The sequence below is a fragment of the Excalfactoria chinensis genome, chromosome 16 (assembly GCF_039878825.1).
Source record: "Excalfactoria chinensis isolate bCotChi1 chromosome 16, bCotChi1.hap2, whole genome shotgun sequence".
NCBI lineage: Eukaryota > Metazoa > Chordata > Aves > Galliformes > Phasianidae > Excalfactoria > Excalfactoria chinensis.
The window spans coordinates 3,360,922-3,388,600 of NC_092840.1; the positions used below are offsets into that span (position 1 = coordinate 3,360,922).

Here is a 27,679-nt window from a genome sequence, read left to right on the forward strand (position 1 = left end):
TCCTCCCCAGTCATTCAGTGAAGAAGGCCCTGACAGAACCTGAGAGGAGGCTGTTCCTCTTCTTTCCCTCTTGGGAAGAGGTTGGTGCAAGGAAGAGTGTGAAGCGCTATCCCACATTGCTGTGCACTTCTGGCTGTGACTGGAACTGGAGAAGCTGTTGGCTCTTGTCGTATCTGTGTTCCTAAACTCACCTCCTCACGTGGAAGAAGCCTCTAGACTCTGAAACAACTGTTGGTGCACCTTCCAGTCATACTTAATTTGCCACAGCACCATCAGGATGGAAGCAGAATGAGCCCTGCTTTGTCGTGACATTGATAGCTTATCCTTCTCTGTCCTAGAGCCTTACAGCTGCTGGGAGAGTGAGTCTTTGGCTTCTGCACAAAGAAAGAGCTGCAAAGTGCTTAGTCCATAGGTTGGTTTTTGCAGAGCCTTTTGTTTGGAACCACTCTTGCAAAGGAAGTTGTGACGTTTTTCAGCTGAACATCTGAGCATCCAACAAGCCTGCTGCAGAGGCAAGCATCAGGATCATTGCCGGCCTTCCTGAAGGAGCAAATTCTTCATGGCATTGCATGTGGAACTGCGACCACAGTGGCTTCATGGCTAAGGATGCATTCACTGTCCTGTTCAGGTCCTGTTGCCTGTGGTGATGGTGAGTTTTGTGTTGCAGTTTAAAACCTCCTTTTGGACTGAATGCTCTGACGCTCAGCCTGAGAACAAAGGAAAAGGTACAGGGGACTCATCCCTTTCCTTTCAGAAAGGATTCTGTTGTTACAACAGGCCTAAATCACAGACTCAGAGTCAGTTCTTGGTTTTGGAGCCCCTTATTTAGCCCCAGGGTCAGGTGTTTGGAAACAGAATAAATGGATCTGATGTCCAAAGCCTTTGCTTCACATCACCTGGCCTGGGGCCATTCAGATTTCTGGTTCAGGTGTGAGCTCTTCTACGGTAGATGCAGGAAAACCCGCCGTTGCTTTTCTACTTGCAGAAAGCTGGTAAAACTTTACCTTTAAGACTTGCTCAAGGTATCTCCCTTGTGGTTAAAATTACTGTCCTGGGGCTGAGAGCATCACAGGGATCCTGGACTGCTGCCTCCCGGCTTGCATCCAGTGTGGCAGGAAAAGATTGAGGGACTTGTGGGTCTGCTAGTCTTTATAAGCTGAAACAGGTCCCACCCAGCTAAATGGTCCATTTCTGCTCCAAAACAAGCTCTGCGCTCTGCTCCAAGCCCCTAAGTGGATTGCCTTCTGGCCAGCCTGGCTGTCTGGTGATTGAAAAACCGAGAGGAGTCAGAAGGGGGGTGGGGAGGGTTGCGGTGCTCAGAGGCTGCGTGTACCCAAACTAGCTGGATTCGCTGAACTCATCACCGAAATCGCTTCTTGCAGTGCCTCTCTGTTTTAATTCTGCCTGAATCAGCCCTCTCCCATGAGTGAAACAATCTTGCCTGCAGATTGAGGGGGGTGGGAGGGATTTGAACATTAATCTGATGTAGATTATACATCCGCCTCCCTCTCTCCCCTTCTCACTCTCTCTCCCTCTCTCTCCCTCTTTCTGTCTGTTTCTCTCCCCTCCCTCTCCTTCCTGCTTCATCTCTTCAAGAAAGTGAACATAAAGTAAAAGCACGGAGAGAGAGAGGCAGAGAGAGAAAAAGCTCCCTGAAGAGGGAAGCCCCAGCAGCCAGTAGCTGTTTGGATTTGCCTTGCGCTGCCTTTCTTGCTTTGCTCCCAAGGAATACCTTTAATGGGATCATTTGCTTCAGTTCCTTTATAACCAAGTCCACCGGAAAGGCAGACTCAGCATATTATGGGCAACTGTGTGAAGTCTCCACTGAGAAACCTCTCGAAAAAGGTATGTTCCCCAAATCAAAGCGCACTGTGCGTTTCCACCCCCGCTTCTTGGGATGGGTGACGTCGTGGGCAGGTGGGAAAGGGAGGTGGGAGAGACACAAGGATGTGTACAAAGGGTGCAGCTCTCTGCAGGAGTCCTGTCTGTAAGAGCTGCATGTGCAGGTGCAGCCACTAGAGCCTGGGATGCCACAACGTGAGCGTAAATCCATGCGTGCAGACGCACGCACGTGAGTAGGTGTGTGCCCCACTCCGTGGGTGTGTGGCTGAGCACCGCTGTGTGTGCAGGTTTGTTCCTGCTGATGTGCACAACACACTGACGTGCATTTTCAGTGCGTCCTGATGTCTGTGTATACCTGTGAGTTTGTGTCCGTCTGCACACGTGTGTGCATGTGCTTCAACCAGGAGGTGTCTGCATGAGTCTGGTTGTGTGTGTCGTTTCTCCTGGGACGTACATTCATGGGCACATGAGGGGGTGTGTGCTCTATGTACTTCTGTTACATATCAGCACAGTTAACGAGCGTATCTGTAGTACGTGTGTGTCCTTTGTGTCTCTACATACTCAATGGGAGGTGTGTGAGCTGGTGGCAATGTTTGCTGTGTGTATGCACATGGGGAAGGTGTGTAACACACCTGTCCCTGCTTGTATGGCTGCACGTGCCTCTGTCTCATAGTGTGTGTCCTCACAGAAGTCTGCCTGTAGGCATGCATATGTTTTTACGCGCATCCATCCTTCCATACGCACATATCGAGATCTGCTGACATGCATTTGGGTACAGAAGCATGCTTTTCTGCAATCTGCCCATGCCTTTGAGGCATGCACAGAGGCATTAGCTGCGTGTTCATGCGTCGTGTTGCACGTCAGTGTGGCCCATGTGTGTGCTGCACTTCATATGCAAGTTGTCACGTGTGCCTGTTAGGCTCCAGTCCACAAACTGCCCCGTGCTGAGGTTTTAAAATGATCCCAAGGTGAATTAGATTCAGGAATTGTTCTGCTCTAAGGGACCAGACTGCAGTGAGAACAATTTGTCCTAGTGGTATTTCTTGCCTGACTGCGGAAGGCGTTGCAGCACCGAGTACCTGTCAGCCATGCAGCACTTGCTTGACGTTGCTGAAAACCCAGTAACTCAGCAAAAAGCTTCTTGATTCACTCCTCGGGAAGTTAGGCTGAGCATCTGAAATACTTAAATGAAGAGCTACATCTACAGAGACCTTGCTGGCAGCAAATGCCACTGCCATCGGGATGCTGCATGCAGGAGACCCTGCAGTGAGGAGAGCACCTCCGTGCTAGGAAGGCCTAAGTTGTGCCTTTTCTGTGTGGGAGCATGATTTGCTTCTTAGCAGCTGTAAACATAGGCCAGTAATGGTACAGCTGTGGCACGAAGGGATACATGAGGAGGGAGTTTGCAGTTTGATAGTGCCAAGACTGGTCCCTGGGTCAGGGTGACCTTCAGGAAGAGGCAGGAGGTGAGGCTTACCCAAATGTACATCCAAAACAAGAGCAGTCTGGCTGTTCCTAGGCTGCTTCTGACTCGCAATGAGAGGAGCTGGCTGCAGCTGTGCTCAACACGATCAAGGAAATTGCAATTAAAATCTGAAGTGTGGCTGGGCTTCTTGAAGCAAAATAGTCTGAATAACTTACAAACTCTGTGTGATCAGTCTTTTAGGTAATTTATGCTTTCATTCCTAAAAGCTGCTTCAAATACTGTGCTTTAGAAGTGCTATTGAGAAGGCCTGGGAAGGCAGGACTAAAGAGGGGAAGTTAGGAAGCTGAGTTAGAGAGTTCTCAGACTTCAGCCCAGCCTCAGGAACCAGTCCTGAGACGTCCTGAGGGCTGTGCTGTGCTCTGGGCTGTAACACACGCGGTTATGGTGGATGCTCGGTGGGTCACTCACGCTGCACGTCTTCATTTGGCTTTTCTGTGATCCTTTTTTTCTCAGATTTTACCTGGGACAAACTCAGAGGAAACACAGTGAGGAAGATGAGGCCCTGGGTGGTACTAAGTTATATTGGGAAGAAGCAATCGTTCTCTGCCTGCCACTCTCCTGTGTCCTCACCCTACTCCTGTCTCCCTAAAGCTCCTTTGAATGTGAATGTCCGGGGACCACAGCACTACTTTGCTGTTAAGCCTGAACTACCAGGCACAGCTTTCTTATTGCTCTGATCTCCACCATGTGCTCCTGCCTCAGCGGGTGGAAACAGAGTTAAGGTGATTAGGAGAATGGCTTAGGAATCTGAAGGCCTTTTGCTCATAATATCCATTCCTGAGGGAAAGTTGATGGAGGGACATTACCTGCTCACACTTTGCTTGCATTTCACTGGAATGGTAACGAGGGACTGTAGATGATGTGTGTGTGAAAGCTGAACTTGGGTACCGGGGTTTATTCTCTTCTATATGTGACTTCAACCAGAAAGCTGGGGACCCTTTCCAGGCGCCGTCTGGCCTGGGTAGGGACTCATCCTTGTCTGTTTGATAATGATGTTCAGGCTTCTGTCTCCCAGTGCTGGCAGGCAGCAGGCTTGCTTTCCCCAAGGACCCTGCTGGCCAGTCTGGTGCCTTTCCACCCTCAGTGGTGATGAAGAGATGCCTCTGGACCTGGTGCTCAGCAAAGACCCTCTGGCATGCAGACCCTGTCCTTTCCTTCTATTTTCCTTGTTGTTGCATGTTGCCTTCCCCCTCTAACAGGCAGCTGATATTGCTTTGCACCCCTGTAGCAGCTTCCCTCCTGGCTCTGCCTGGATGAAGGAGGAGTGTGATAGAGGGGATGCTTTCAGGAGAAGCCTGGGAGGCTGCCAGGCAGAGGGATTCATGCCTGGGGCTGCCTGGCAGGGCAGCAGCCCCTGCAGGGGTCTCACTGAGAGACCTGGCGCTGGGTGTCTGTCCAGCTCTTCAATGCTCCTGGCAACTGCTTCATCGAACTGGCAATATTTACACACACAGGAAAATAATGGGATGATCACCCTTCGGCACTGCTGAGTGAGTTGGCAGGAAGCTCTGTTCACTGGAAGGGTCAGGGAACAAGGATTAGGTGCAGGCTGTGGGGACTTTGGTCTTTCATCCGTCTTCACTGGAATGAAATGCAGAACTGATGGGGGCTATTTTAAGCGAGTCGTATTATTTGCAATACTAAACTGAAAAAATGTGCCAAGAAAAAGAAGAAAAGCTGGTAATTTTTGGAATGACATTGTGCTGATGTCACAGAGCTGTGCAGTTCAACACAGATGCCACGATATTTAGCTGAGCTGGTAATACGCCAGTTGTGGATGGATGCTCATCTTTCAGGTTTTAAAGGACGAGCATCCCGTGTGTCACCCTGAATTGGAGACAGACTTTCACCTTCTCCATGACAGCAACAAAAATGCTTTTCTGCTTGATAATTTTCTTTCTTCGCAGCTTGCTTTTTGGGTTGCTTTTTGTTTTGATGCTTAATATTCACATGACATTATACACGAGCAGATTGGTGTAAGACCATAAAAATGCAAACAAGCCATGTGTGCGAGGCAACAGCACACAGACACAGCAAGAAGATACAGGAGGTTTGGTAAGAGTGAGAGGGGTGTGTGTGTGTTTGTGTGTGTGTGTGTGTGGTGCTTCAGCCTGAAAAAGCACCTCAGGCTTTAAGGGTTAATGGAGGAGACAGTGACAACTGACAGAGAGCATCTCTGATCACCCCTGGGAACACTGGATGTAAAAGTAGTCATTCCTGAGGAGGAATCTGGTGTCTGATTAATGTTTATTCTCTAACACCAAGGGTCCTGTGGGTTGTGCTGGCTTTTTATAGCTGCATGGGAATATCAGGATAAGATGTTTTTTGCAGAGCCAGGAAAATGCATTTCTATAAAAGGAAAGCAGTGCCTCCTTATAAAATCCAGTGCTGGATCCTGTTCTGGAGCCCTGGCTTAGCAGGACCTGCACTTAAAAAATGTGCAAATGGACAAAGTTGTTTTGCTTGTGACTGACCTCCACTTGGAAATGTAAGCAATGAGAAGAGGTCAGTGCAGAAACTGCCTGAGACCTCGAGGATGTGACAAATTAGCACTGCAACAAGGAGTGTGAGCCCGCTGCTGGCAGAGCCACCTGATGCCCTAAAAGGCCTTTTGATAACACTATTGTGCGTGATGCTGGCTGATGAGATGTAAAGCCCAGCCAGAGTGTCTGGGGGGGCTCTGCCAGCAGCTGTGCCCAGGGCACGCGTCCCTTCGTGCCGGGCTGTGCTCGGCCTTGGCAGCTCACTTTGAGGACTCACTAAGTCTGGAGCCGGCAGTGGGAGCTCTGCCCTTCGGGTTCAGTCTGGGCAGATGTGAGAGTTGAGAGTTTGATGTCATTTCAAAGCGAAACTCTCTCGGTTGGCTGTACTTCTGTCAGCTTTTGAAAGTGAACTGCTGGCCTTACTGCTTCTATACAGACCATAATAGATCGGTGGGGGGGGACGCAGCGTGGACCAGATGAAGGAAGTTTAGCAATAATGGCTCTGCGAGGCGGTTCAGTAAATCTTCAGAGGAAAGGCTGGGTGAGACGGGGAGGTAACGTCCTCTGTTGTGTTGTTTGCTTGCTGCTGGTTGGCTGGGAAGATCCGCCATGAGGAGAAGACGTGCTATAAGGCTGTCCAGACGAGCGAAGAGGGGCCGTCGGAGTACCAGGGTCCGCTCATGGTGCTGGCCCAGAACTGCGCCGTCATGCACAACCTGCTGGGGCCAGCATGCATCTTCCTGAGGAAGGGCTTCGCAGAAAACAGGCAGCCTGTACGTAAGTTACACCCTGCTGGGTGAGACACGCACTAAGCCACCCGGACCTGAGCCAGGGATGCGGGGCTGCCCGCGTGCTCCGTGTGCGTGGAGCTCCGTAACCCCCAGCCCTGGGTCTCGAGCATCCCGGCTCCAGCTCCAGCAAATGCAATCACAAGCAAATGTCTAACCTGAAGGATGTGCAGAGATATCCCCCGTGCCTAAACACCAAGTGAGGGGGATTCTAAAAGCGCGGCTGTGACAAACAGAGAGCAAAGCCTAAACTCAAGCAGATGAAGTTACATGGATTTAGGAGGAGAACTTAGGACCTCGGGACTTACACTGTCAGATGGACTCCAGAGGAGTCCAGTGTTCAAAGCTGTTGTTCCAGCAAGACTTCCACCTCACATTCCCAGAGGCTCAGATTAGCATTTAAGGCTAAATAGTCACTTTGATGCAAATCAGGGCATCCATATTGGGAACAAGCTGTCCCACAGAGATGCCTGTATTTGTTACCATTGCTGTCAGCTCGCAGCAAGCATGCTAATACAGGCAGAAATGAGCGTGCATCTGCCTCCTTGCAGAAGCCCAAGCATAGTCTCTCATACGCTCTTATACGCAGCCTGGCACTGCAGCATTCCCAGGCAAAGAAACCAAGGAACATCAGTCTGTCCTCATGTTGTTAAATAGTGCCAGACGGCCAAATGCTATTGCCTGTACACACAGATAGATAGCAAAAACACATCTATCTGCTCAGTCAGACCTATTTGTGACTGTGTTCGTGAGTATCTGCATATAAACAGTGAAAAAATATACTTGTATGTAAACTGAAAGGTATTCACGTGGATGTGTTGAATAGGCAGGGACACGCATACCAATATCGTATCTTTCCATGAAGTAATGTGTAATTTTGCACACGAAGGTTGTTTCTGACAGTAATGCATTTAAAGACATGGACAAAGAAACCTGATGAGTATGTGCAACGTTACACACTAATCCTGTGCAGTTCATATTCTTCTGGTAAAACAAAGCTCACCCCAGTTACCCAACAGAGCTTTCTTGCCCCTGTAGGAAATGCCTTTCACAGTTGTGCACTGACACGGTTGTGTACAGCTGGGGGACACACCTAGATCTTCATTTCCAAAACCTCATTTTTAACCTACAACCCAACGAAGAACTGCAGTCAGTCATTATTGATCAAAGGGATTTTGTTCTTCTTAATCTCCAGCCTCTAAGCCATCACTTTCCTTTGGCCAGTCCTTAAAGCAGGAGGTGTGACAGTGTGACACCAGCACGTGGTGCCATGGGCAGAGCTCCCACTGTAGGACACGGGCCCAGCTCCCCGCAGAAGGCTCACGCTGACGGGTAGCCATGTTCACTCAGTGCACCCGAAAGCATCCCCAGAATAGGATTAGTGATATCTCTGCCCTGTTGTAGAATAAGTGCATCTGATAAACAGCTTTGTTTTTACCGACTCTCTGGACCAACAGGATTTATAGTGCACGGAACAGAAATAAACGAGAGTAAGGCCATTATGTAAAATGGGCTCTTGGAGGGTCACCTCTGCTCATGTCTGGGATCTGAACTCTGGACATTGTATTCCTCTTTCCGTATGTTCCCTACTCGGCCCATTTCTTCTCAAGCTGTTTTCCTCCTGTATCTTCTTTTTTCCTTCCAAATTCTTTTCTGCAATTTAAACCAGAAAACCTCTTGGTGACGTTCGTTACCACTTGAGTCACATTCCTGGAGGGACTTAAACCCTCCTCCTCCTTTTGCATTCGCAGCCTGTGTCTCTCTGATGATACAATCTGCATGTGCAGAGCTGTGCTGGGAGCCCTGTCGGCGTGTGGAACGAGAGCTGAAGCCCTCATTTCTGACACGTGTCGGTCATGTTGCTTGCAACGTGGCGAGTGGGGAGGAGGACGGGGCTTGTGAGAAAGGCCCGTGCTCGTCCTCAGGCACTCACAGGACAGCAGTTGTGTGGCTGTCGGTACCGTGGTGCCAACCACAGCCCTGCAGCTGCTGCCATACGGAGCGCAGCGGGAGTGCTGGTTGTGAACTGGCTGCACTGAGGTGCACGCGGTGTCGGTGCTGCCCACGGCGGTTCTCATCCGCTGCTTTATCTGAGACGGGAGGGCAATAAAGCCTCCTGTGTCTGGTATGTGGGGCTTGGACTGCTTTATTGCTTGGTGTTCATGAAAGCAGAACAAATGGGATGACATGTTTGAAAATACCAGGTCTGTGAAGGATGAAGCTGCAAAGCCAGCACGCTCTGACAGCTCCATCCAGCGCAGAGATGCCTCTGGGAAGGTTATGAGCGGCACGCTGGTCACTGCTCTGGCACAGCCCCTTTTGCACAGACGTAAACCAGTGTGTGTCCTAGTTTGTTGTGCGCTCCGAGCAGCCGCCATTAGTTTCCAGAGGAGCCTGTAGTTACATAGCAAAGGATCGTCCTTCTCAAACCGTTGGAGGGTTCTGTCTGCAGGGACGTGTGGTGAGACTGCAGGACAGCTGGAAGGCAAGGAGAAACTCCCCATGGCTGAGGGGAAAAGCCGAGAGTCAGACGACAAAAGAGATTGCATTTCTGTGTTTCCAAACTCTCTCATTTTTTGGATTTGCCTGGGAGCCATGAGAGGAATTAGGAAGGGCATTTAAACCAGGCAGCAGTGCATTTCCATGCTCGTCTCTTCTTCTTGGTGCGGTGTTGGAATTTTCCTATACTTTTTTTTATAACTTCCCCCTTCTTCCAAGAAATTCAGATTGGATGTTGCAGTGTTTCCTGAACATGGTGAATCCTTGTCCTGTTTTGTTTGTAGATGACCTTGAGGATGTACGTGTTGTGTGTCTGCCTTCATGCCTGGTTCCAAAGTGCTTGTGTGAGGCTGGGGGGAAGGGGAGAGCTCCTGCCTTCCTGGGGTGACTGGCTGTAGGAGATGGCGCAGGGGGCATTGGCTGAAGGAGAGCTCCTGGCTGTCCTTGTCCCGCTGGCAGGACAGGGATCAGGCAGGGATCCAAGCAGACAGTGCTGTAGCTTCTGGTGGCAGGAGCAGCTTCCAGCTATTTTGATCTGGCTGTTTCAACAGGAGCTGCAGTAGGTAGGAAATACAGTCAGAGCTCTAGAGCAGCTGCAGGGCCAGTCTGTGCTCCAGGACTTGTGCTAGGGAATGACGCGACAAGCCCCGTGATACTCACAGCCCTGGCAGGTGGGGATGCCCCACACACAAGGCTTGTGCTGGCCCAGGTTTCTTCTGTCTGGGGGAATAGCCTTCATGGCCCTGTGCAGCAGGTGGGATGGAGAGGAGCTTCCACAGAAGAGCTAGGTAGATGGTATTAAACATGTCATCACCTTCTTGTTTCTTCTCTCGCTTTCTGGCTTGGCCCCAAGACTGTTTGTCCCCAAAACTGTTTGCTCCAACATGTGCTGTTCTGGAATGTTGTCTGTGACAAGCAAATGACATTAACGTAGCGTGTTCCCTTTTTGCAGGATAGAGAACTGCGTCCAGAAGAAATTGAAGGTAAAACTCATCGCTCCTTCTATGTCACCTTACTCTCTGTCCAGTAAAATCATGCTGGCTGGCCGTTCCAGGTTGGCCCCCAGGGGGTAAAATAATTTGGGCAAATTGCTGGAATAATTCCTGGCAATCGTAGCAAAAGAAATAATATGTAAAACTGCAACAGTGCCAACTGTAGAGGAATTCACAGGTAATGCAGCTTCTGTGTGAGAGGAGGATAAATGAGGTAATGGGAGATTGGCTGTCAGAGAACTGCTGCACACCCAGCTCCCACGGGAAGCATTGTAGAGCATGGCTCTGGTTTAGCTCTAAGGAAGCTCATCCTTGCAGTGAGGGCTACAGAATACAGGGTGAGGGATGGGAAAACTTACTACTTCCAGTTTCTTTTGGGAGCGCAGTTTAAGAGAGGTCAGTTTGTGATACATCAAAGCCTCTGCAGTCAGAGCGTGCTTTGCTGTAATGAATGGATCAGCAGTGCTGCTGATAGAAGTTTAACATTACTCCAGCCGTTGTTTCTTCATAGGAATATCTGCTAGGAAAGTAAAGTATGCGGTATCTTAGAGAGTCAGGCCTTGTAAAACGTGCTGCTTCTGGGGAAGTTTCTTGGAAAGGGTATTTCATGCTGTCACTGATGGTATCATTCTTTCTGGATCCACTCCTGCAGAGCTGAGAGAAGCCTTTAAGGAGTTTGATAAAGACAAGGATGGGTTTATTAACTGCAGGGACCTGGGGAACTGCATGCGAACCATGGGCTACATGCCTACGGAAATGGAGCTCATTGAACTCTCCCAGCAGATCAACATGAACTGTGAGTAATATCCACCCATCTGTACCTTCCTGTGGCTGCTGTGCCCCACATCACTGCTTTGGGCTGCTTCAGTCTCTCGTTGTTTCCATTCCTTTTTTTCTTTCCCTCTCTTTTTTCATTCTCATTTTTTGCTCCCTACCATCTCTCTGTTCAGTTGTCGTCCCAAGCACTTGATGTGTTGGGTTTTTTTTGGCTTACGAAAAGAATGGACTGTTTGGACTGTGTTTTACATGAGCAGCATATGGAATAGCTGTCCCCTGTGCTTACATCTGTCAGGTGTAAAACTGCCCTTGATTTGGACAGTCAGACATTAGCGCACACATTGTGGATGTCATCACACTGAAACTGGTGTTGGATGGCGTCATACTAAAGAAGGAGATGGGGAAGATGGAGATGCTGTGGTCAGAATGGGTGGTGGATGGGCTGTTCAGTCTGCTCTGGGTGTCTGTGCATTGGCCATGTGCCTGCGGATGGTCTCTGAGCTGTGCTGGTGGAGTCGAGGCAAAATGTGTCTGATCCACTGTGATCGTTTGTGCCCTTTGTCTTTCACCACTGGTTTGTGTCACCACCTGTCTGTGGTGATGTTACCCTTCACCACGTGGGAAAAGGACTGTTTCATGCCTGTTATTTTTGACATAGGCCTATGTAGAAAAGAGAAGGGTCCAGAAGTAGTTGTAACATATATATCCATTCACACATAAAAAACAGCTGATTGCTAATGGCACTCAAGTGACTAGGAACTGGAGAGTGTTACTGCCAGCTTTCAGATAGAGGGCAAACAAGGAAAAGGGTAAATATGATGAATAAACAGTTGGACATATATTAGCCACAGCTAATGGAGCAAGACACTGCTGCATGGCACTGCCCAGGCCATGCATGAACATCATGCTGTGGCCTTGCTTTACCCTTTGGCACAGGTACAGCAGAGGGCTGCTATAAGCTGTAGTAGGATCAAGTCTTTGATTCTTGGTACACGATGCCATAAGAATGTGACAATCCGTGGCAGCATAGGATGAAGTAACTTGGCCTCATTCTGTCTGTCCTACAGTCCAGGAAATACAAGACATTGTAGAAGTACCCTTGCTTTTCCTTCCGCTATCCTGCACCTTCTGTGCTTTGCTGCTGGGAGAACCCAAGCCCTGTGGGGCACACTGAAGTGCAAAGGGTCTGCTTGGCTTGGCTAACAAATTGAGTTCTTACACACAATCTTTCATCTTATCCCAAGTGGGCGGCCACGTGGATTTTGAAGATTTTGTTGAGCTGATGGGACCAAAGCTGCTGGCAGAAACTGCAGACATGATCGGTGTAAAAGAGCTCCGTGATGCCTTCAGAGAGGTGAGTGCTTCTTACCGTGTGTACCCCAGAGAGGTGAGTGACAGGAAACAGGAAGGAGAGAAGACCTACAGGGGAAGAAAAGAGGAGGAGAGAGCAGCAGAGTGGAAGACTGAGAAACAGCCAAGCCAGGCATGAAACAAGGGAGGAGCAGAGAAAAACACTAAGATAAGGGAGCTCTTGAGGAAAGGAAGAGGAAAGCTGGTGCGGACACAGTAGTGATGAGAGGTTTCTGAGGAGAAAAGGCAGACTGAATCCAGACCAAAGGGAACACGAAGGAGGAAAAGAGGGGCACAAAAGGCATGCAGGGAAAATAGGGCAGTATGAAGTCCAACACAGTGCAGTATGAAGTCCAACACAGTGCAAGATCCACTTCCCTTAACTGTATTTCCCCTGCTGGTATTTTTCATGTGCTTGCAGTTTGACACTAATGGCGATGGGGAGATCAGCACCAGTGAGCTGCGAGAAGCCATGAAGAAGCTTCTAGGGCAGCAGGTGGGTCATCGGGATATTGAAGAGATCATCCGGGACGTGGATCTGAATGGAGATGGGCGCGTTGACTTTGAAGGTGAGAAGGGTTGAATGCTTCCTGTCCATCTGCTATCGAGTGAGTCAGAGCTTCAGCTTGGAGGTGGAAGCGGAAGGGAAGATTTGCACGCTCTGGGTCCAGATATCTGAAGTACAGAGAAAAAAAAAGAAATAATTCCTGGGCTGAGGATTTGTTTGTGTAGCTTCTTGTGCTGCTCACTATCTCAGTCAGGTCTCTGCAGTTCTAGCATAGGAAGAGATATGTCCCGTCACAGAGAAACAGCTTCTGCTGCTCATCTGCAGTGCCAGACTTCATTTTAGGGGGCATTTTCTTTCCATTCGATCTACTGCAGGAGCTGTGAGGAGGTTTGGAGACTGCACTGCACCCTTCATTTCCTCTGGCTCACCTTACTGCCTGGGTTTATAGGGATTTTGTTGCTGTACCTTGGTGCCAGAAGTTGGTCACATGCTGGATGTGTCACTAACACTGTAGATATCTGGCCTAGAAGTGTCACGTTGAATCCTAGAGAGAATTCATTTCTTCTCCCACTTCCTGTGCCAGAAGGAGTTGGAAAGAGTAAGATTGGTTATGGTACCGTCCTGGCCATGGCAGGAATGATGCTAATAGAGCTCAGCGTTCCTGGCAAGGAAAGCAGTTGGTATCATCAGACGATTAAGCATCTATAACAGTTGGAAGGCACAAGAACATGGCAGGCCACTTACTTTCCTAGTGCAGTTGTTCTAATGCACTGTCTGATTACGTGACAGTAGCTCTCCTTGTTCCCACAGCTGAATTATGTCAGACAGTTAAAATACGTGAAACAATAGCATCATTTTCTCAGTGAGTTACTGCTTTAGTTGTCGAAGGACAGCTCCATCAGTGGGAAAAGAGAAGCCAAGGGGGCAATTTCCACTGCCCTCCTCTTTGTGGTTATTAATTTCCTGTGTGTTCAAGTGTAGAATGAAAACACATTTATATTTGATGGCATCTGCACTCAATTTTAACTCCTGTAATTGACTTCACAAGCTGCAGGGTGGTGAAGAAATAGATCCAGGGTATCCTTCCAGTTCATCTGGATCTTCAAAAACAAGTGATCCGTCAAAGCAAACTTTTCTGTACAAATAAATACTGGTACCTACCGAAACATTACTGGGTCTGCTGCAAGAGGCAGGCTTGCTAACAACTTGTGCTGTCGTCCCAAGGCTACAAGCCAGCGTGCTCTGAAATTACAGTGCAGGGAGGTAACATTTGCAGTAATTGGTTGCAGGGAGTTGCTTGTGCAAACAAGGCTGTGCAGGGGGAAGGATGCGAGGAAATGAACTGCCCTGCTAGAGGGATCATATTACCTTACCTCGCACAAGGATTAAGGCCCATTTTGTGTGAGCTCCTCAGGGCCAGTCATGGAATGGCGCTAACCTGCTGGCAGCACATGGAGCCCCACTGTCACCTTGGCCACACATCTCCAAGGAATGAGTACGCTGGGTTGGGGACCGTGGATGTTTTCTGCTTCAGGGCTGTCTTTTCTTGTTGGTTGCAGAGTTTGTTCGCATGATGTCCCGCTGAAGGTTATTCTCAGCTACAGAAAAATCAGCACCTTAGAGAGGGCAGAAGAGGACCTAGATGGAGCATCTAGCCCCGATGTTCCCACACGAAGGTTTATCGGCTGGCTGCAAATGGGACATTGCAAGATGACCTGCTGCTCCTCCCTCACGGTGGTCCCCATGCCCCTCCACCCTTTCACACTGTGAAAGACTTACAACTTCCTACAACTGGAACCATTCCTTTGAGATGATTGCAGGAAACTGCAGAGCCAGGAATTGCCATGATGCTTTCATGGGTTACTTGCAACTTTAGACTCCTCCTCCCCAGCTTTGTTTTCCCACCAGCTGCTGCAAAGCAAGAGCAGGAGGAATCCTCTGAGCTTGGTGGATGAGAGCAAAGCCATTGGAACTGGTGGCAGCCTCAGGGCGTGCTCTGCACTTCTTGGTTTCCCTTGGTGAACCCTGTCTGTGTTTGCTGTCTATGTGTGTGTGTCTATCTGTGTGGAGTTATTTATGCTTCCTAGGCACAAATTTGCATCTCCCGTGGTTATGTTTACCAAAAGTGAATTCAAATACATGTCTCGTGGGGGGAAAGCGATAAATATGCACGCTGAAATGATGTGGAGCCTGGATGTCCGTGTGAGAGGCAGTGGTGGGGCTGGGAGGGGAAGGGCTGTGGCAGATACAAACCCGGGCATCTGTGCTGGGATTCAGGACCTGTGCTGGCTGTGGGACGGGAGATCCTGCCAGCCACAAAGCCTGAAGGCGGGCTCTGCCCTCCCTGCTGCTGTTCCCCACCCCTCCACCCCAGCCTGTTCACAGGGGGGGGCAAGTGAGAGCTGCTGCAGCCCCAGGGTGAGGAGCAATGGGTGAAAGGCACCAGGTGAGGCAGCCGGATCTACCCTCCCATTTTTGGACCATTTCAAACCTGACTGTCAGCGTATGCACAGTGAGGGACTGCACTGCAGGGCCTGCGTTGTAGCTGTTGGTGCAGAGGATTGGCCACGAACCCCGTGGACTCAAGAATCCCGCATGTCTGCCGCAGTGACCACGGCAGCAGCTTCCATACCCCACCTGCTGCTTCCAGACGCACCAGTCCTTGTCCTCCTCCTTTCCCCAAGCTGCTCACAACCTCCCGCTCTCTTTCCCTACCCTGCAAGCCCTGCAGTTATCCTTTTTCCCTTTGCAGAGGCTCTGTCGTGAGTCACCAAGATGAATTCCTGCTTGGCTTCAGAAGGCATCACGATTGCTATAGGTTTCTCAGTGCAACTGGGAGCCATTTTCCCCCTCTGCCTGCTTCCTCCACATTGGAGATGAGGGACTGATATCCTTCTGCTTTCTTCATCACAGAGCTCTCACTTCCCAAGTCCCCTCTCACATTATCAGGGTCCACAAACCCACACCCCACAGGGGGATTTTCTCTTCTGCTTTCCTGTTGCTGTGCCAACAAGCACGGTTGCAGTAACAACTGGTATCCCAGCAGTGGAAGAACTGTGCTTTCTGTATGTGTGCGTAACAGCGTTTGCACAAGCACATGCACTGGCCAAGGCTTGTGTGTGCACAGAACAGGGAATGCAAGTAGGTACCTGGCAGTGCAGCAAAAGAAGTTTACTTTGCAGGTGGGTGTGTGCAGACTCTGTGTCTGTTTATGATCATAGCTGGTCACCTTAGAAAGGTGTGTCTGAGCAGAGAAACTGGAAGATGTGTATTTACAGACCTCTATTGGCACAGCAGCTGTGCGGGGCTTAGGGGAGGGTAACGGTGATAAACTGAGCAGAGTCCAGAGTCCTGGTGCGCCATGTTTGTGCTTAGGAGAACACTGCAGAGATCTGTTCAGGCTTCGTCTGCACACAGATGTGCTTTACTTACACTGGAGCCTACTGAGGGAGAAGCATTCATGCGTATGCTGAGAGGATGGATTTGCTGTTAGCCTGTGTGCCACGGTGGCCCGGCTGGCTGCAGGGACCAGCAGCAACCTGGCACGAGCCCTGTGCTGGAGCTGGTGTGCAGGAACCCAGCAGGCACTGGGTTGGGCTGCAACCTGACAAGGCTGTATCTGCCTTCCCAGAACCCCGGGGTGCTGCAATGGGGTCGGGGTGGACACAGGGCACCTCTGTGCCGCTGTCAGTCCTGGAGCCACGGCTGCTTTTGAGGACAGCTGAACCTCTGCCAGATGAGCTCTGGCTCTTTCCTTCCAGCTCTTACCGTGATCATCAAACAGGTCAGACAGGGCAGGCCTCCAAGCATTCATTTTGGCCCTTCTACCACAAGCTGGTTTTGTTTGCGTAACAAAACCCAAATAATCCCAGGGACTTTTCTTATTTCCTTGTGCTGGCAGGGCCAGCGATTAGAGCACCTATCTAAATAACCTCATGCCAGAGATCATCCTTCCGCTCTCATCTTCAAACCCCTTCAGGGAGCCTTACAAACAGCTCCAAACCAGGAGGGTCCCTCCAGGCACACGAGCCCCATGCAGCTGGCCTGGATCTGGCTGGGGCAGCAAGGCTGGTTCATGCTGACTTCAGACATCTCTGCTGTGACCATGAGGTCCTGACTCTAGCCCTAACTCTAACCCTAACCCTAACCTTAACTCTAACTCTAACCCTAACCCTAACCCTAACCCTAACCCTAACTCTAACCTTAACTCTAACCCTAACCCTAACTCTAACTCTAACCTTAACCCTAACTCTAACCCTAACCCTAACCTTAACTCTAACCCTAACCCCAACCCCATCCCCCCGCCCCCCCGCCGTTGCCCGGCAACCCGCGCAGCTCCCGCTTCCCGCCGCCGTCCCACAGTGCCTCGCGTTCGGGCCGCGCTGGAGCTCTGTGATTGGCGGAGCGCAGTGGGCGGGGCTGCTCCTCATGCGCACGGCGCTGGGGGCGGCTCGTCGTTCTGCGGCCCGGCTCGGCAGCCGCTTTCCTGCTGTCGCTCCGGTTTGTGCCGCCGCTTTCTGGGAGAGCCGGTACCGACCCGGGGCGATCCCGGCGATCCCGTCCCGCTGTCGGGTTCCGCTGCCCGCTCCGAACCGCTCCGCTCCCGCCGACACGCCTCCCGCGGCCGCGCCGCCATCCCCACGCCTCCCGGCCGAGCCTGCTCTCCCGCTCCCGTTCCCCATTGGTCGAGCGCTTCGTGAATATGCAGATGAAGTTTCGAGGCCGCCCAATAGGGAACGGACCGAGGCTTAATATTCCATCGGCCGTTTGCGGATTGGTCGGCGCTCGGCCCGCCCCGGCAGCGGGTTAGGGCGCCCCCCGGCGGCAGCAGGAAGGGGCGGGCGGCGGCGCAGCGCCTGGAGCCCGAGATGGTGGGCGCCGGGACGCGCGGGGCGCCGCTGCCGGTGCTGCCGGTGCTGCTGCTGCTGCCGGCGCTGCTGCGGGGCGCGGCGGGCGGCCTCGCCGACAGCGTGGTCTGGGCCGTCAACGCGGGCGGCGATGCCCATGTGGACGTGAACGGCATCCACTTCCGCAAGGACCCGCTCGAGGGCCGCGTGGGCCGAGGTGAGGCCGGGGGGCGCCGCGCCGCCGGTTCCGGGGCTTCACCGGGAGGGGGAGTGCCGCGGGGCCCGGCTCCGAGCCTCAGCGCTCGGCCGGCCCCGTCCGTAACGGCGGCGTCCGGGACCGCGTCCTGCGGCGCTGCCCCGAGCCCGGGGCCCGTCCGTGTCCCTGCGGGGCTGCGGAGCCGGGCGCTGACGGCCTCGAGGGGAGCGCGGCCTGCGGGCAGCCGTGGTGCGGGGCGACGGGCAACGCTCCGCTCTGCTCCTGCTTCCTGCTCTGCTCCTGCCTCCTCCTGCTCTGCTCCTGCTCTGCTCCTGCCTCTCCTCTCCTCGTGGAGTTTCGCTGGAAGGTGACGCGAACGCTGATGCAGCCCAGCCGGCAGCGCGCAGTCTCCTCCTGGCTCCCGGCTGCCTTTTTTTCCACTGCGAGCCCCCAGTTTCCACAGCCAGCTCTGCCAGCACGCGCTGCTCGCAGGGAGCTCCGGGCGGGCTCCGCTCCGCCGTCCTGCAGCTCTGCCGCTCCTGAGCCGGGCAGCCCCGCAGCGGTGGGGCCGGAGCAGAGCAGCCGTTCTCAGCTGGTGCCGCTCCAGAAGCGCTGAAAGCTTCTGTCTGCGAGCAGCTGCCGAGTCGCTGCTCCACTTACACGCGGGTTACGTTGCCACGCTTCTCCCGAAGCCCCCCCAGCGTGTCCGAGTTTTGCCCGTTTCTCGTAATCGGTGCAACCACATCTCAGTCGCTTTATGAACTCCGGAAGGCGCTCTGTGCTGAGCTGCTCCTGCTGCCGCTTCCAGGTGAGTGCAGGAGCGCTGAGAGCCATTATTCACTGTGTGTGTGTGAGGGCTGTGAGGGCTGCCCTGTGCCCTGGACCTCGTGTGAGGAGCAGCTCGTGTTGCAGGGTGAGCCCTCTGCATGCTGTGCAAACAGAGCTCACACCTTCATACATCTTCACATACTCATACAGGCTCTTAGTTTCTCACCCCATGCCGTAGTGTGCTGATCGGTACGGCTCAGCTCCTTCCACACACCTCTTGTGTGTGACCAGAAGGAGAACGTCCTGCTGGACTCATTTCTGAGTTGAGGAGGAAAAAAGGGTCTTTTCTGAGCACACTGTGCCATGCTCCTCCTTTGGGGAAGGCCTGTGCTCTCTGTCGGTAAGCCTGCTCTAGCCAGCGGTGCCAGGCGCAGCCAAGAAGACTTTACCCCTTTGAGCTATTAAATGCATTTCATTCAATGGCTTTTTATTGCACAATTGTTTGGTTTGTGCCAGGCTTCTCTGCGTAGATCGGCATGTAATGGCTGACTGGGAGTACGTGGCGGGCTGGGAGGGAAGGATGTGCAGCAGCACTTCACCTCTGGGCTTTTCGAGCCTCAGTCCAGATGCTGAGCCCTGAGGAACAGGATGTGCTGAAAGCAATTATGTGTCTGTAATGCGTGCACTTGTCTCTTGGTGAGCTGCCTCTGAGCACACCTGCTGCACTGGGAAATCAAGCTCACTTTCATGGCTGTGTCATAGGCGACAGCTCTTCCTCTCCAGTTACCTTCTTGGCTATTAATGGACTTCCCTTATACACGGGCTTTCCTCTGATAGGAGCTGACTTCTGTGGAGCCCTTGGTTTGTGACTGCTGTAATCTGTAGCTGGCCGGAGATGTCTGTGTGGGAGGACAGGTTAAACTTTTCACCCTCTGTGTTTCTGCTGATTAGAGCCTCCAGTCTTTGTGCCCTGGTTTGAGTGGCAAAGAGCAGCAGCCTGTAATATTGCCTGAGTAGCCGCGTGTGAAACAGGAGATGCAGAACTGGCATTAATTTCCTCTTGCTCGTTTGCATTGGCTCCATCTCTGGCAATATGTTCTGGGTTAGAAGTTCTTGCTTTGTCTTGGCCAACGTGGTGTCTGTTCCCTTGGAAACAGGGGTGGAAGTGGCAAGTGTCAGTTGATAGCTTGGTCTGGGTCAGCTTCTGCTGGCTGAGGTGCCAGTGGGCTTTGGGTGCCCGCCGCCTTTCCTCCTGCATTGCTGAGGCTCCTGTTCTGAACTCTCAAGGCACACATCAGTTTGCACTTGCACAGTAACACAGCAGAACACCAAGTCAGGGTAAGAGCTCCTGAGAGCTGCTCGAGAAGTGGTGGTGCAGGGAGCAAGAAGAAGCAAATGTTACGATTTCTGCTGTTTTCTCAGCTATTGGTAGTGTTGTTTGAGCCCTTCTGTTCAACCCGCAGTTGATGCCCATTTCAGCTGAGTGGCTGTGAGATGGAGCTATTCTTGCTGAAACCTTTATGTACTTTTCCTGCTTCCCTCTGACACGTACTGCCTGCCTTGGTGAGAAGAAAGGGCTTTGTAAGTCTTATCTGCCCCTTTTCACCCTCCTGCTACCCTTCAGGTCTTTGCTGCCGGAGGGTGTGTCTCTCAAACCTTATGCCACTGCCTGCTAACTTCAAACCTGCTGAATGAATGGCTCTACTGAGTCCTAAAGTGACTGCTTAGGTTCTGTACTCGGAGTTTATCCTTTGAAAACGTTGTAAAAATATTCTAGGCGTTCTTCCTCTTTGAAGCGGGAGCCTGTGGCCGAGGCTTTGGGCTCTGTGCCCTGTTTGTGAAACCAGCTCTTCTCTTTGAAACTGTGTGACTGAGTTTTGTCCCTTGGACTGCAGCAGGGCCAGACCCGTTTTTCTGCTGGACCCGGGTTCAAGAATTTTGGCTGCTTCTGCTCCAACAGTGCCTTTTCCTGACCGGAGCAAGAAGTGAGAACTGGTCTCATTAGGGCAGTTGAGCACTTAAGAGTAAATAAAGCATCTCTTCGTGTTCCTCAGAAATTAACCATTCCTCTCACTGTTTTGTGCTTGCAATATAGCTTCTGACTATGGTATGAAACTGCCGATCCTGCGGTCCAATGCAGAAGATCAGATCCTGTACCAGACAGAGCGTTACAACGAGGAGACCTTTGGCTATGAAGTTCCCATCAAAGAAGAGGGTGACTACGTGCTGGTGCTGAAGTTTGCAGAGGTCTATTTTGCACAGTCTCAACAGAAGGTGAGCGACAGCTCTGTGCCACTCTGAGCTTTCCTGTCTCTTTGATAGTTAAAGCTGTGTGTGCCCGGGTTACCTCTGCTGTTTTTATGCTTTGCATGGAGAAAGTGAAGTGAGACACCAGGTTATCTTCATCTGTAGAGCTCCTGCGAGGGTGGTTTGATGCACGGAATCCTCTTCCACATGGCAGGCGCACATTTGCCCTGTAAAACTGCATTATGAGAGTGTTCAAACAAACATGTGCAACACCACATAAATAGGATTGGATTTTTATAGTCTGTTTAGGCTGTGCTGTGTTTGAGAAGTGTTTTTTGCCATTTCCCTGGCTGCTTGTGTCTGATGCAACTGCATGCCTGTGTTGGAGCAAGTATTGCACATACTGAATCAGGGAAGTGATCTGGGTGAAGTAAGCTACCGAAACAACGAGAACATTTACAAGTGTAATAACTGTTGATAATGGGTCAAAATGACACTGTAGGCACAGAGTTAAATTTAACCCTCATCAAAGCTCTCTGGAGATAAATGATCCTTGCCTGCTCTTGAAATCCCTCTTGTAAAGATGTGGAAGCAAAAGCACAAAGAACCCCGTGCCCTGTGATAAACTGGGAGAGAAATGTGTATTTCAGTCTGGCTTTCCCCTCACTCTATCAGCTGCTTTAGAGCTCTTCTTAAACACTGTACTACCATCCTGACAGAGAAGCATTTCAGGGAACAGAGTGGTTGGGGCTGGTTTACAGAAAGGATGTGACAGTCTCAGATGAAGCTGAAGAGCTGAGACATCTCGTGCTCTTCTTCCCTCGTGGGGTTCTGCTGGGATTCCCCAGGTACCGCATGAAGTTTGAGTCATTAAGGCCCCGAGGAGGACTTTCACTCTGAATTCAGATGTGGTTTAGCAGTTGATCATTTCATCTCCTTCAAACCCTGCATCCTGTCAGTAGTTTCACCAATATGTTTCCTGTTCCCTGCTTTGCTCCGGGCCGTTCGTTAGAAATGGCCCCAGTCCGTGGGTGTGGTGTGGTGTGCTGCTGCCTCCATGGGGGGCTGGGAGCAGGTCCTCAGCCAGCAGGTGGAAAGCTGTGAAAGGGAATGATGAAGAACAGATCAGAATTGTGTTAGCTTCAGTTTTGACCAGCAGGTGTAGGAGTTATGTTAGAAGTTAGAAGGCAAATTTCAAGGTATTTGAAAGCAACCTTAAGGCCTGTATCATTACCCAGCTGTTTTGGCCTCTGAATCCTTCTCAAGGGAGTGGAGAATGTGTGGTGGTACAGCGCATGTTGCAGTGCATTCTGGTTTTCCCCTTTCAACTGTCTCATGCCTGAATCTGTTCTGACACTGTCGTTTCTTGCTCCCTGAAGGTGTTTGATGTTCGCTTGAATGGCCACGTAGTGGTGAAGGACTTGGACATTTTTGACAGAGTTGGACATAGCACGGCTCATGATGAGATCATTCCCATGAGTATCAAAAAGGGAAAACTGAGTGTCCAGGGAGAGGTTTCCACGTTCACAGGAAAGCTTCATATTGAGTTTGTGAAGGTAACGAGGCTCTGCTGGCCACAGCCTTGATTTTCCTTTTCCCTTTTCTTTCCCCGCTGTGACGAGCTGCGGTGTGCTGGGGGTGGGGAAGGTGGTAGCAGGTGGGGAGATTGTTTCTTGAATTACGCTGCAGCACTGACTTCCATCCTCGCTTTCTCTAGGGCTACTATGACAATCCGAAAATCTGCGCCCTGTACATCCTGCAAGGAACAGTGGAAGGTGAGCACAGTTTCTGAGCCAGAAGGCTCTTTCCCCTTGGAGATCAGCCTGCTGCTTCTCAGACCATGAGATCATAGTTCTTTCTGACCTACCTCTGCCAAGACTGTTTCTCTACCAGCAGTTTCCCACAGGGTGCAGAACGAGAAAGGTGTCTTAGCATTCTCCTTCTCTGTAAGTGCACAAAGCTGTCATTTTCAGAATAAGTAGCATGAATAAATAAGTAGCAGGACTTCTTGCAAACGGGGTTAGAAGAGAAAGGAGCGTGTCTGGTCAGGCTTTAGTTATAGCTGCAGATGGATTCTCTTTGGCTTTGTGTGTCAGCAGCGGTCCTGCAAACAAGTAATTGATGGAGTTCTATTAGATAGTAGTTATGTGTTTCTTAGCTCGGAGCTTTGTTTTCCTCGCTCACTTCTGAGGACGGAGGTTTCCTGGGTTACATCCTGCCTCCTTGTCACTTTTCTTCTTGTTCAACAGATGTTCCAAAGCTGCAGCCACACCCAGGTCTGGAGAAAAAAGAGGACGATGATGATGAGGATGAATATGATGATGGCTCCAGCGTTAAAAAACAGGCAAATAAGAACCGGGTTCAGTCAGGCCCACGCACACCAAACCCCTATGCCTCAGACAACAGCAGCCTCATGTTCCCTATATTGGTGGCCTTTGGTGTCTTCATTCCTACCCTCTTCTGCCTCTGCCGGTTGTGAGAGTCCTACAGAGCATCAGCCAAGGGGCTGGGAGGGAAGGAGTTGGACCAAACACGGTTGCTTTCAATTTCTCCGTATTGTTCATAATTTAAGGAAAACAAACAAACAAACGAAAAAAAGGTGATTCATTTGGAATGAATAGCAGGTCTGGGTAAGAGGAAGAAGCTTACCTTTCCCCTGCCAGCAAGCAGCAAGGCCCTTGCCTTCCCCGTCGCACCATGTGCAGCCTCTGATCCCTCCTTGGGGCATCCAAGAGCAAACTGAGTCCTGGCTGGCTGTGTATTGGGCTATCAGAAGCTGATGGTAGCAGTCCTGGGCCACATCCCTTACTGAAAGAAAGCTGCGTGCTGCAAGATCTCTGCCTTTGCTGGGTGGAATACAGTTCCCTAAGTGGGGAAGCAGCTCTTATGACAAGGCCTGGGTACACGTTTTGTCCAGGAGCATGGAAGTGTTGTGATGCCGTTGGGTGACTAGCAACTATGGAGAACAAAGGCTGGTTCTTCAGCATCTCCCTGAATGTGCAGCATGATGTATGGTACTCACCTGCATAAAGATACCGAGGCTCCAGCTGGCCACGTGGCCTCTGTGGGGATGTTTCCCTTCCTAAGAGCGCAGACTGTGCCAGGAGAGGAGGAATTTGTCTGGCCTGATTTGCTGCTCCAGTTGGGAGAGACTTTCCTAGTCTGACAATTGTAATGTTAGATCTATTGCAGAGGGATTCCGCTGTAGCCTGAGAAAGGCTGACATCTGCATCTGATCAGATGCACTTGTTTTCTGTACTGATGATGGCTTTTGTTTCCTTTAGTATTGTTTTATTTTAAAAGGTTCATTTTAAGCCCAGTTTCTTATTTTGCCCCTTTTAGCAAGTGACCTGTCCATCACAAGAAGCTGAGAATCAAATGGCCGAATGAGGAGGTCCTTGTTCCTCGAGCTCAGTACCAACCAGTTCCCCTGCTGCCCTGTGACATGGGACAAAGTGGAACAACCTTGGGGATGCTCCTGAGAGCTTTCACTCCCTGTTGAACAGTCCAGACCTGGCTGGAATGGTGAGAAGTGCAGAGCTGGTTAGCATCCACCCGCAGTAGAAGGCTGTAGCCTACTGCATATCAAGGGGCAAACGTCCAACATTTCAGTACGATAGCACAAAGTGAGTTGTTTCTCTCCAGAGAACTGGAAGCAAGCAGAACACTGAAGTCAAGGCCCATCGATTTCCCTGTTGCTTGGTGACAGGCTGATGAGCCAGGTCACCCACCTTCCCCCAGGGATTTTTCTGCAAGAGGCTTCTGCTTCCACATGCAGAGCCTGTGGCTGACTGGTGGTCTGAGCCCTCCCTGCACCTTCTGGCCTGAAGTTGCTGATCTTGAGGAGCTGGTTCCCATGCTCTTGGCCTCTGATGTGGCCAATGAAGGGGAAGGATATAGGCCAGGTGGGGCTAGGTCACTTTCAGTCCTGGTGAGCTTTACCTCATGCTGTCTTGTTCTTATAAGTGCTCTCTTCCTGTACAGCTGCTCTGAGCCGTGTCCTTGCTGCTGCTCCTTCCTGCACCCGAGTTTTCTAGCAGTTGTTCTCAGGTTTGATGCTGTGCCGTGGCTCAGCTTTTCTTTGAGCTGAGAAGGATCAGCAGAATTTGAGGGGCAGCCTTTCTGCTCGGCCAGAGCAGCTGAAGCCTTTACTTCTTCATAGCCCTCAAGCTGTGATATGAGCTGTCAGATTGTGGGCTCTGAAACAGGAGCTCAAGGTGTCATAGTGCTGATGTCTGCAGCAGTGGCACTGAACCTTGGCTGGATTTCTGGTACCATCCATCACTGCAATGGGCCTGACCACCATTCTGAGTGCTAAAGAGCAAAGAATTGAACTTCTCTCCAATTGCTTCTCCAGACCAGCTGTTTCTACTCATGCAATGAGAGTCCCTACCACACTTAGAAGGAGAAGGCAGACTTCAGAAAGAGCAGATATTAAGAGCAAACCCAGGGTTGACAGGGCAGTAAGCATGAAGTTGTTTGCTTCGTCTTCTAGGTGCTGTTAGAATCCTAGTGCTTATACAGGTCTTCGGCAGGAGCTGTGTTTAGTAGCAATGCCTGCAAAGACTCCCGGGTGTTTTTTGGATTGCTCTAACTGGAGCATAGAGACATTTAGATCTCTATCTGTCTGAGAAGCATAAACTGCCCTGATTTGTTAAGCAAAGAACCTGGATTTGAAAGCAGGCTTCTCTGTAAGGAGCTGTTCTCCAGGCCTTGTAGGTTTTGGGTTCTTTTGGTGGGTTTTTTGTTTTAGCATCTTTGCTGCAGGAAGTCACTCAGCTTCTTGTGGCCCCCTGGTCATCTCTGCACTGTGCAGCAGAGCATGAGAGCAGTGCTATGCGTGTAGGTGTGCCCTGCTCTTTTAGGGTACTTTATCCCTGCCTTTCTTGCCAAGCAAGGGATCTCATTGGTGCCATCATCCACCCTAAGGCAAAGCTGTGCAGGGTTTGGTCTGTAGTGCTCTGCTTTCTCTCAGTTCAGATGAATTTGTCTCATTTGAATACTATTATGGAGTAGAAATGGTTCAGTCTCACTGGCTTCAGCTTAGTTGTTCTGGCTCTGGCTTTACGCATTTTTGAGAGCCAGCTCTGCAGGTGACTGGGGAGTTTCTGATTCCTTATGGTGATGATAGCGGTTTTCTTTATTGGTCCATCCTCTCCTGGCAGGGCTGGCTCAGACAGAGCCATCAAACACAGCATGTGGAGACACAGGGTGACAGTATGGGGAGGACACACTCAGTCTGGCTTCCCTTATCATCCGTCTGGCACCTGCAAGCCAGCCAGATGGGTGTGATGAAGTACCTGGCCTGATATGGGGAAGGGAGCATTTGTCTGGCTGTGATTTTTCCAGCAGGGGTGACTGAGGGAATGTCCAAGGCAGTGTTTAACTGAAGGCAGTCGGAGATAAGGCTCTTCATGTTTTGTTGCAGAGCTCAGCAGGCAAATGTAGAGTGCTTCTCTGTGCAGCAGTGTAGGAAGCAGGACCAGAACAGAGCCTGGCCCAGTGGTTGGAGTAGTGCAGAGAGGGGCAGGTAGGGCAATTTGAATGAAGCTTCCCCGTCATAAAGGTGAGGCGATGCTGCTGTTCTGGGCCTGGATCCAGCCCCAGGGTAGTGCTGGGGCGCTATCAGCCCCTCTGCTCTGTCCTGGGGACACAAAGGCACAGCTGGCAGTTGTCTGCAGCTCGTGCTGCCTGCTTTGCTGCCCTCATGCAGGCCGTTCTCCATGTCTGTGTGTACCTGCAACAGCAGCTCGGACCCTTCGGAGTATCCCAGGTGGCAGGGAGCAGGAAGCCAAATGAATTCCCGTCTTTTTGGTGCCTTTGTGTCGGGCTTTGAATAAAAGTCCAGTTGAAGAAGCTTCTTTTTTTTTTCTTTTTTTTTTTTTTTTCTTCTTTTTTTTTTTTTAAGGACCCTCCATGTTGTGCTGGTGCTTTTTGCCCAAGGGACAGACGTTCCCTGCCCACACCACCAGCTGCAGGCTGTCTCACTGTCCCTTCATGCCAGCTCTGGAGGTCACGGCTTGAAGCACAGAACTGTGAGCCAAGGATCTTTGGTTCCAGCCCTCAAAGTCAATGGGAAAAAAGCATAGCAGGAGATAGAAGAACTGGAAGAGCTCTTCGAGGTCTTGTCTGCCCCAGGAACCGCCTGCAGGTGGGATGGGGAGCTTCTAGATAGTCTGGTGCCTGCGTGTCTGTGCAGCTCAGAGCGGAGCGAGTTGTGGCTGTGCCGGTCATCCTTTGGTGCTCGTGGCTTCTGCCTGCAGAGCGTGGCTGGGGTCCTCCTGCTGTTCGGGGTCACCTGCTGAGGGCTTCCCCCACCCCAGGGAGCAGAGGCCCATTCCTGTCCCTTGGCCTTTCTTTGCATTGAAGTGAGATGGCGACAGCCAGTGTGTTGTGGTGTTGGAAGCCTGGCTGAGCAGGCCCTTTGTTGATGGAAAACAGCAGCAGGAGGGAGAGGACCAGCAGAGCAGCTTTCAGCCCTTCGTGTGAGCCCGATTCTGAGCGGCTGCGAAGTACCGAGTGCTTCGGGCTCCGTTTGGTGCTTCAGTGTGGGAGAGATCTGCCTGCTCCCTGCGCTCCTGGCGGGGAGGGAAATATCCTCGCTGAGAATCCGAGGGAAATGGGAGCTGGGCCAGCGCCGAGCTCATTTACCTGCCGGCGCTTCTGCACCTCCACACCAAATGCCAAAGTCATGCAATTCAAGGATGCTTTTGATTTTCTTTCACAGTCAGCCTGGTTCCGCCAGTCTGTCCTCTCCGTCCAGTCCCAGCCCGGCTCAGGCCGTGCCCTGGGCACAGCCGGGATGGAGCTGCTGTGGTTCGGGGCCATCGGGCTGTGGGGCCACGTGTGTGTTCTGCTTGCTCCGAACGGGTCTGTGCCGCGGTGCTGCGGGCTGG

At 51.3% G+C, this 27,679-nt stretch overlaps 2 protein-coding genes across 6 annotated transcripts in view; both read left to right on the plus strand.

Moving 5' to 3' along the window:
• CABP1 (calcium binding protein 1) overlaps positions 1-14,907 on the plus strand; it is a 48,529-nt gene extending 33,622 nt beyond the window's left edge. For 2 of the 5 annotated variants that reach the window (XM_072351344.1, XM_072351343.1), the window contains 7 exons: positions 1,597-1,845; positions 6,414-6,584; positions 10,051-10,081; positions 10,743-10,886; positions 12,112-12,221; positions 12,639-12,786; positions 14,285-14,907. In XM_072351344.1, the coding sequence (XP_072207445.1) occupies positions 1,801-1,845; positions 6,414-6,584; positions 10,051-10,081; positions 10,743-10,886; positions 12,112-12,221; positions 12,639-12,786; positions 14,285-14,310 (675 nt within the window). In that variant the 5' untranslated portion in view covers positions 1,597-1,800 and the 3' untranslated portion in view covers positions 14,311-14,907. Of the gene's footprint in view, positions 1-476; positions 650-1,596; positions 1,846-6,413; positions 6,585-10,050; positions 10,082-10,742; positions 10,887-12,111; positions 12,222-12,638; positions 12,787-14,284 lie in introns of those variants that run through there. The other 3 variants (XM_072351345.1, XM_072351341.1, XM_072351342.1) reach the window with 3 other exon arrangements.
• Positions 14,908-17,517: 2,610 nt separating this feature from the next.
• Positions 17,518-26,634, plus strand: MLEC (malectin). Its single transcript, XM_072351276.1, has 5 exons — positions 17,518-17,789; positions 20,632-20,810; positions 22,163-22,339; positions 22,501-22,558; positions 23,033-26,634. Exons 1-5 carry the CDS (start codon positions 17,594-17,596, stop codon positions 23,260-23,262), a joined length of 840 nt encoding a protein of 279 aa, XP_072207377.1. The 5' UTR covers positions 17,518-17,593; the 3' UTR covers positions 23,263-26,634.
• The last annotated feature ends 1,045 nt before the right edge of the window (positions 26,635-27,679 follow it).